The sequence below is a fragment of the Stigmatopora nigra genome, chromosome 3 (genome assembly GCF_051989575.1).
Source record: "Stigmatopora nigra isolate UIUO_SnigA chromosome 3, RoL_Snig_1.1, whole genome shotgun sequence".
In the NCBI taxonomy this organism is placed as follows: domain Eukaryota; kingdom Metazoa; phylum Chordata; class Actinopteri; order Syngnathiformes; family Syngnathidae; genus Stigmatopora; species Stigmatopora nigra.
This window is the reverse complement of record NC_135510.1, coordinates 4,350,359-4,359,946: the sequence shown is the minus strand read 5'-3', so window position 1 is coordinate 4,359,946 and position 9,588 is coordinate 4,350,359. Positions and strand designations below refer to the sequence as shown.

At 39.6% G+C, this 9,588-nt stretch overlaps 1 protein-coding gene across 2 annotated transcripts; it reads right to left on the bottom strand.

Moving 5' to 3' along the window:
• Window positions 1-204: 204 nt before the first annotated feature.
• Window positions 205-8,976, bottom strand: LOC144194395 (ubiquitin-conjugating enzyme E2 Q2-like). 2 transcript variants are annotated; one of them, XR_013325879.1, is made up of 14 exons: window positions 8,255-8,976; window positions 7,267-7,371; window positions 6,689-6,811; window positions 6,553-6,606; window positions 5,967-6,107; window positions 5,729-5,813; window positions 4,944-5,004; window positions 4,784-4,874; window positions 4,658-4,716; window positions 4,525-4,573; window positions 4,329-4,424; window positions 3,956-4,022; window positions 3,006-3,089; window positions 205-442 (listed from the first exon to the last, which is right to left on the bottom strand). XR_013325879.1 is itself a non-coding variant. In XM_077713457.1 (13 exons), exons 1-13 carry the CDS (start codon window positions 8,411-8,413, stop codon window positions 3,058-3,060), a joined length of 1,122 nt encoding a protein of 373 aa, XP_077569583.1. In that variant the 5' UTR covers window positions 8,414-8,976; the 3' UTR covers window positions 706-3,057. The 2 variants fall into 2 exon arrangements, 1 of the variants encoding a protein (XP_077569583.1); XM_077713457.1 differs by lacking the exon at window positions 205-442 and having other exon boundaries at window positions 706-3,089.
• Between the last annotated feature and the right edge of the window lie 612 nt (window positions 8,977-9,588).

Here is a 9,588-nt window from a genome sequence, read left to right as displayed (position 1 = left end):
CACAAGGAAAAGTGTTTTTTTTTGTCTCACCATTGAAGCATTGATTCATTTACAAATTAGGTTGACAGTGACAGTGCTCTCCTACCCTCTTGTGGTCAAGAGTAACAAGCACCCAGCTACACTATGCACATATAGGCAACTAATAATTGAATAGATGGATAATAACGGTAGAGTCGCGGGTTCGAGGTTAAGTCGGTCGTTGTGTGTAGTTTGCATGTTCTCATAGATATTACATATTTATTCAATTACCTCAAAGATTTTAGGACTAAAGGACCAAAACATTCAAATTTAAGAGGAGACAATTACCTCTTTCCATGGGATTGTAGATGAGTTGTATGTACTCAACAGAATACATATTGTAGAGGGAATTAATGTACAATCAATGTATGAAACATGAATGTATGTCAGCAGTGTTTTTTAATGGACCCACAGGAAGGAACCTCTGCAAAAGATAGAATCTTATTAACAATAAAGAATTTACTACTTGTCTAAATTTATTCAGCACTAGTGTTGCTTTGCATCTTACAAGTCAGTTTTGGGACCAGATATTGTTTGTGATGTATTAAGCTGGTCATTTCAAAGACTCTAAACATTTAAGTCACAAAAAAAGTCAAAGTGAAGACAACTCATTTTGGGGAACAGCACAACAAGTCATTGTTAAAAGGTAAATTATAGTCCAGTAATCAATGGAGAAGAGAGTGCAGATATATTTAATAATATTCTTTATTCATAAACTTGATGCAAGTTTACAAATTACTTTACATGATCAAATTCACCCTTGCAATGGGGGTCACAGGACAAAACAAAACAAAAAAGAAAAAAACATAACAGAAAGCAAAGCATGCTGACCAGTGCATAACTTAACAAGCTGGGAGTTGAGGGGTAGGGGCGGGCAATCGGTTTTTAGTGGAACGAAATCCGGCACTGGGTCCGACTTGGGATCAGTATTGGTCTTGGGGAAATGTCGGCCCCCACGGGGAGCTGCTTTCAGTGCACATTAGACTTGGGGTCAGCAATCATTGGAAAGGTAAAAAGTTAAGATATTGGGTTGGAACTTGTAACATGATCGAAGTTGGTTCCACACATAGTGCAATGGAGACCCACTGCCAAGTGCCAAAAAAAAGTGTGGCTTTGTGCATGATGTTGCCCTTGAACTGGAGCTGAGAAAGGTCATTGCATAAAAAAATCCAGAATGAGGTGCAAATTTTGCCTTGATTAGAGTTCTTGTGAAGCAGTTAAGAATGCTGTTAAAACACTGACCTTGCCAATAAACAGATATTATTTCTCATAGAAAGGCTTTAGTTTGCCTTGAGGAGTTGGGATGTGATAATCAGGGAGGATTTTGAAGATCCTTAACTATGTTTATGGGATGTATTCCTGAGTTTGCAAACCCTCTTACCCACCCTGCCCACAGGATGATAGCGTGAACAAACAAGGACCATCGTTTGATATTAAATATTCTTTTTCATAAAGGAATGATTGAATTCTTCACAAATTATGTTCACACTTGACAGGTCAGTTTCCCGATTGGGTCTCCATGTCCATTTTTTGCTGGCTTTCTCATTCCAAAACAGGGAAAATGTGAACAGAACTTGCGTGAAGCTTCCTATGCTGCCTTATAGAATGACCTAGTTAAAAACAACAGCAACACCAAAGAACACTCATGATAGGAGTGTGTTAAATGGAACGAACACAGAAGAGGAATCACTTGACGTCTGCGCAAAAGGGGTTTCCGTGAACGTTGTAGTGAGGTGCGAAGGTTGGTTAGACTATTGCTGCGAGTTTAAGAAAATGAAACCAGGACAACTTGGAATGTCATTTCTCACCGCCTCCCCTGGCTGTCCGCAAACGCAGGAGTGGCATCATAGCTTGTGAAAACTAATCCGGGCGATTCATTGATTTGATGCATAGCCTTACTGAGGTTCATCCGGTTAGAGGAATGACAAAAAAAAGAGAATTCCCAGAACCCTCTGGAATGCCAATGACAGCTGTGATTAAAAAAAAAAAAAGGTGCCATCAAACAAAAGGGGTCAATGGCCCCTTTTACAGTGCCCGTAAAACATCGCATTTATCGGCCCTGTAATCCCCTTCCCTGTGTCACTGCCCAGGATAAAGGCCATCGACTGCCAATTTTCAGCCTCGGAGCCATGATAGAAGTGGGATTCCACCTGCGTGCGAGGTATTCCGCAAATGTCGGAACGCGGTGTGCCAAATTTGAAACCCGATCGCTTCCCGGTAAATTGTCCCATTTTCTATTGTGGTTCCAATGTAGGCAATTTGTGCCCGGCTTTCTGTGTAAAAGTGGCTATTGTCTCCTTGATTACAAATGAATCAAAAAAAAGGGGCGGGGAAAGGGTGTGGGGCTCAGCAGTAGTCATTGGTCTTACATAAGATATGGCGTACTTAATTTCCTTATGGAAGAGTCTCCATTTTTGCAACTTCATTCCACGATGGAAGCTGCTGTTGATAGTGGCGGCCCATTCGGCTGTAAATAGTCTCAGGGGCCGGGACGAGGTTACAGTATAAACATCCTCTCGCATAAACACACATGTACATGTTTACACGGCTAGCATTAAAATGGACGAGATGACAGCGCGAGCCGATGCTGTTCAATTCAGTCCTTTTTTGTGGGTGTGGGGGATACAATTCCTTCACTCCAGGCCCAAGCTAACCAAGGAAAGTCTTGACCTGATGCCATCAAGCCCAAAGACCGGCTGGCTTGTCATACTTGGTATAGATGTTATTTGAGCATGTGGTCCTTAACTGGTTCTGAAGCCACATTGAAACCATCACATTAAAGAGAGTCTTACAGTTGGTATTCCACCAAGTCCATTATTTTCATTGGGAGATAAATATGTATTTTCCGAAGCAGAGGCTGGTATATTTGATAATGTGCTTGTTTCTGGATGGGGGAATTTTGGCTTGGAGTCCACAAAAATGTTCAGAAAAGCACAAATAGCCCCCTAAACCCCCACCCCCCCCAAATACACTAACAAAAAAATTACCTTGGTTGCAAGGAAAAATTATCTAGAGCAAGAAAGAGTGGGGGAGTTGTCTTTAGCCATCCTCTTTGGGGGGTGTGTACCATCCTGGAAGCAAAAAAAAAGAAGACATTCATTATATGAGCAAGTTTTGCTACCGAAGTGAGCGGAAAAGACAAAAAAGTCAGATTATTCTATCTCCAAAAATTTATTTGTCAAAACAGTCAACCTGAAGAAATAAAGGTAAAAAAAATTGTAAAGAAACTCATTAATTGATGCAAAATGAAAAAAAAAAACAAGTTAGAATAGGAAAAATCACTGTAAAAATAAGATTAATATAAATTGTCATTAAAAAAATACAGTAAGGAAATTTCACAAGAATAGACCTCATGATATTTAGATAAGTTATTTAAATGATAGGGACAATATTTGCATTAATACATTTGAGAAAATGATTAAACAACTATAATTACACTATATGGATATCACATTGGCATTTTCCAATCCATTTGAAAGAGGATAAAAAGACAGATGATATGCGCAGATATTATGTGACAGCAGCCACGGTTTCAAGGCTATTCAAGTCAATTTAGCTTGTTGATAAAGCTCAAGTGGTCTTCCAAAGATTATTTTATTCCTACAATGAAGAGTTCGCTTCTGACAGTATTTTGGTGGTGGCTTTTAGAATGTGAACACATTATAATTGTTCATTTCTCATCTCCGATTTTGTTTTTCCCAACTAACAGACTCTTCTAGTGTTGTTTTGGTGCCAGACTTTCTGGCGAGAGAATTCTTAGCCGTCTGTGCTGTGACTTAATGGGGGCGACCATTCGGCGGTACTTTTAATCATCCACCACCTTCATGACTATTTGACAAACTGGTTTCTAAGAAGAATGGTTGCACTGTAACGGGTATAAATAAATGTTAAGTGTCACAGAACTGCTTAAAATAAAATAAATAAAAGGAGAACCAACCGTTTTTTTCATGAATCTGAACCAGGGATTTGTAGGACAGCTGTGCTCTGGCTAGATTGTACTGGTTCTGCAAGTTGAGATGAAACAAGTTAACACTGGTTATGGTAATAACACGAGTTACTTCAGACTTTTCTATGCAATTCCAGGCTGTAAAACACGGACAACTAATGCAGACTTTTATTCATAGTTATTTACACTACAAAAATTGGTTGTTTGTGTGTTTTTGTTTCATAATGAACTATCTAATCAACTCTTAATCGTCTGCAAAAGAAGCACGCACCAATCATAAAAAAAACCCATTAGAACGAAACAGTCTTTTGGATTCATTTCAATTTTTGCGGGAAAAGACTGTCAAAATTGAGCAAGCACTTACTTTATTGGCTCCAAACTGCACTCTGGCTTTTCCCTTGACTAAAGTGGCATTGATCTGCATGATAACAGACTCAATTGAATAGGCACTGCTCCAACCCTGTCCACAAGCATGCCAGAGTACAGTTAGAAAGGCTTTTCATTCAACAAAAATACATGTATTTTTTATTTAAAGACTTTTATCCAAAAAAATAACTCACCTGTTTAGTGAGAAGCTCCATGCACAGGGCACCTCCTCCTAGAACATAGCTAAATTGCAAACAAGTCGTACCGTTTATACTAATCCTCTTTTTGACCAAGTGGTGGTTGAAAATGACATTTTGATGGACTCACCCCCCAGACAAAACCGGCGACACAACCCGCACAAATGGAGGATCAAATGGGAAATTATCCTGAAAGGAAAGAAAACAGTAGATTCAAAAGGACTTCCTTTTTGTCTGTAGACGTCAGTTTGCTTACTTTATAGGAGAAGTTGAGTAAAATGTAATCCATTCCTTCCTTTTCCTTTAGGACTTGTAAGTCGCTGTGCAAGGGGCTATCTGGATCAACACTGCACCATAGAATTCATTAGTCTCTGCATTGCGAAACAAAGGCAAGCCGCATTAACTCTGTTACTCACGTTCGAAGTTTGACGTGCCATTCGTACAAGCTGTCGCTGACCAGCTCCACCGAGTAGATGCCTGTCGTACAAAACGAAAAAAAAAATCGTTATATTGAGCCGCTATTCTTTTTAAAACAAGCCCATTTATTATTCCAATTTAAAAGGGTGCGCAATACTTTTTTCTCACGCATTTAATTTTCTAGTTAACTCTTAACTGGGATGTCTTTAGACAGCTTTAAGCACGCTGAAGTAGGACAGAACAACCTGAGTCACACTCTTGCTTCAAGCATAGACTATAATAAAAGAAGGGGATAAAGCGATGGTGACATAAGCTATTGCGTTCTTCTGCTCTCATTTACGACCCACATTTTACTGGTCAGGGCTTCGCCATAACAGCTGCCATCTTTTGCTTTCAGGCATTCCTGAGGCCCATATTTGTAGTATTTGGCCAGTGAGCGAGCATTCTCTTGTCACTCTCTGGGGGAGAAATTGAATGCGCTGAACTGTTTAAAGATTCTGAGAAATTCCCCTCATCAATTTCTTTTTAAATAAATGACAATTTAACGATTGGGATACAAAACAAATTAAATACTCAGTACAGTTATGTAACTCCAAGACTGTCAGAAAATTTCTCAGACAAAATTTAACCCCAATGCAGCCCAATTCTAATTTTAAGGAATTTAAGAGCGACTAGACAAAAGTTTAGTAAAATGAAGACTTTTGAACACCCTGCAGAAACACCTACTAAACTCACTGTGTGAGCTGTCGTGTGGTTCTGTGTTCCAGAGTGGAAAGGAGCCTACCTGTTTTGTAACTCTGAGACCTGTAGATCTCCCGGAGTTCCTTCATGAGGCGGTCGGAGGCTTGCACAGAACCAGACACAGCACCCTGGAAGCAATTTGGCAAATCAGTCAAGAATTATAAACAGTGTGGAAAAAACAGAAGTAGAAGTTAAATAAAATGGCCTCTGAATTCTAACTGCCACTTCCACAAGGCATTGTTATATGCCACATTGCTCAGCGATGACATTCGCTAACTCACGTTCAAGTGGTCCTGCCTCTGGTTCTTCCGGATCTTCTCTAGGACGGCTAGATTCTCCTTCTCGATGCCATCGTCCTCAGACTTTTTGCCTTCGACGGGCTCCTCCTCTTTCATTTCATAATGGTCCAGGTCTTCTATGTCCTGGAGACCAAAACATAAATGTGTGATGTTTAAAACATTTTGCAGCTTAATTATGAGATTTGTCCAATTTCTTTTAATCAGACATATTAAAAAAAATATTTTTTCACAAACAATTATATATATATAAAATTGCTAGCATGGTATTGATTGACCGATTATAGGTGCCGATATTTTGGCAACTTGACATATATCAGTATCGGCCTTTTTATTCATTTATTTTGTATTATGGCCCTGTCTAGTGTCTCATGCTCAAGTTCACATACATGACCTGTCCCGACTGCTCGTTAAGCTATCTCTGATTTCTTGAACTTGCCAATAGGCTTGGCACTACTATTCCTTCAATTCAGCGCCCTATGTTGGTAATACACGCGACTCAGTGCAACGCTTGGCTTCAGAAACTCAAAAACATTATATAAACAGGAAGTGTTTTAGTCCAAACTGTTACCTCTCCCATCTCTTCCTCCTCCTCTTCTTCTGATGTAACCTCTTCTGTTCCATGCTAAACATAAAAACAACATAAAAGTAAGCAACCACAATATTGCCTTATACATTTGCAAGTTCAAACACAGCGCCATTTATACCTTTCGGTCCTGTCCGACAGGACCAGCCGGGAGGGGCTGATCCAGCATTTCCACATCTGGATGCTGGGGAAGGTTGTACAGCCGACACAGGTCACAAATCAGCTTCTTCAACTGTTGTAACAGCTAGAGAAGACAAATGTATAGACCTTATGAATACTGAAGTCAAATGATTGAATAAGACAAACACAAACGGACCATATTTTTAAAAAACAGAAGTTGGATGACTCAAAAATTCACCACCTCTTTTTGTTTCACTTTTAACAAATCGTTTTGTCCATGCTAAATTAATCACTTGGCACATATTCTTTTCTCAACATCCAAAATGAACTGCAGAGATTAGCACATCTGTCAGACACAACTCTGTTTGTGCCCCATTAGCAGATTACCTCCCACATCTGCTTGTGTGCACATTCAAGCCTGTTTTGCTACACTGGGATGCTAATTTGGCATTATGGCATTACAACATCAGCTCTGTGAGCGTTTGAGGTTTGACAAAATTGGATCTCACTTTTTAAGCTGTTTTACAATTAATAAATGCTTGGAAAATTCTAAAAGTCTAATGTTAAGATGATAATTACCAAGGTGCTTCCTCTTCTCACATCTTCCAGACGCTCCAAAACTTGGGCCAAGCTGGGGTCATCAGAGTCCACAAACCAAATAGGAGGTGTAGATGGATACGACTCCTGAACACCAATAAAATAAAGCAAATACAATGGAAGCTTTAAAAATAAACAATATCCTAGGGAATAACCTAAAATGCTGTCCCTGAAATGTTTTGTTCCACTTTTGACCAAGATATCTATCATCAAAACAAGAAGTGACAACAAAAGTGGGAAAAACAAATACATAAATTGAAGAAAACCCTACAAAAACCTAGGAAACTGGTGAATCCTGGGTTTCAACTGATTCTAACTCAAGGTACGCAGTGGTGACCCATTAAATTCCAGTGACCGTAGAGGATCAGCAAACAAACCAAATAACTATACATCACAAAATTAACCTTTATGAGATCATCATGATAATTTGTTCTAGACCATTCACTTGACCGGTCTGTCAAGTTGTTTCCAGTAAAGAGATATTGTTAGAGCACTGTCAACCAAGACATTTACTTTCACCTGTACATACCTGTGACATACTGATGGAAAAATTAAATGTTTACCCTTAACACTATTTCTTCATCGTTTTGTTAGGGTGTTATTAAATTTTATTTCCAGTGTTATATTGTATGCCTCGATTAAATATTTAATCAAAAAGTACCTGACGCAGTTCTGTTTTATTTTTAATGTAGTTTATAAATGTTTGTAACGTTTAATTTCTGCTGTTTTTTTTTGCATAATACGCACAAGGGATTCGTTAATTGGCAGCTTCATCTGTATATTAGAATAATCAATTATAAATTAAATTGAGAAATTGAGGTATTAAGTAGATTCTATATATCTTGCTGGTTATTTCCCTGCGTGGTAAAAGCACATAGCGTCAGCTACTTAATTAGCAATTTATTCGGCTAAAGGTTAGCTTCCCTGCTAACCACCTTATAAACATGTCAAACGCCACTGCCATACACACCGTAATGTTACAGTGGATAATGAGCAGTTTCTCCCCGGTTACGTTAAACTGACAGCTCAGCTCATCGGGTTTCCAGTCGATTATCCGGAATCGTTCGTGGTTTGGGTCAAAAATGGACTCCAAAAACTTCAGTTCGGCCTTCAGCCCCGACACCGACATCTTCCACGCATCTCCGGCCGGGCCGCTTGGGGAGGGGGAGAAGAAGCGGGGGCTTGAGGCTCCAAGCTAACTCAAGCTATAAGATTAAATCAAATGAATTCAATTTAAATGATATATCCGTAGATTTTCCGAGTCAAACAGTGAGTCGCTTTAGTTTCCCCGCGTGAGTCCAAAGAAGCCAGTGCCTTCTAGTGAAAGCGTCCGGTTCAAGTTAATCACGATCGGGTATGTTTTCAGCGACGTAGCTGCTAAAGTTAGCACTTAGCACGTTAGCATGCTAGTCCGCTGTTGTTGTCTTTCCGTCTATTGTTGTTGCCCTCTCCTGGTGACAACTGTCCTAAAAGGCAGCCAAGCGGCGTCCGCTTATTTCGTTCGCCCGCACCCATGGCACGGCACCCTCGTTAGTCATCCAAGCGACGGGCTATCACACGGTTCGACCTGCTACCCCGCTGTGGGTGGAAATAATCCGCCGGAGGAGGGACACTGTTTTTCATCCCGGTTCATCTACTGTTAGTGTAGTTGGCCTCTCTGTTGGGGTTTAAAGATGGCGTTCCGCAATACCATCGTTCCCGCAACATCCCACAATTCACCGCGGCCTCATTTTGGGGAAATAATAATAACAATAATAATAATAATAATAATAATAAATTACAAGAACAACTTAAAAGTGTCGCCTACATTAACCAAAATGTGATGGGATACGAATAAGATGAATAAAAAGAGAAATGTTCAATAGCACCCTAAAGTTTTTGATGATTTTCATTTTGACTACAATAGCAATCCAAATTATTTAAAGTGGAAGGATTGACTGTCAATACTTATGTCTCTATGCAATCGACAGAAAAATAGGGTAAATGCATTTTGCAATTTCATGCATTTAGAAAGTTTTCCACATTCGTTGTGACCGGTGAAAACATCTAATTGCAAATGGGGCCATATTCAAAATGAATCATTGTCAATTACAATCAAACTGGTTTAAAAAAAAGATTCAGTGGATGCCTGTCACTACCAAAAAATGTCTGTCCCTCCAAAGTTGGTAAAACAGAGGAAAAATAAACAGCAAAGACAACGCCCGCAACATTGAAGGAGCAGCTGGAATTTCTCACAAGCGCTTGCATTTTAGTACAAGTGACAACAGGCTACAGCAGGGGTGGGCAAACTTTTGGGCCCGGGGG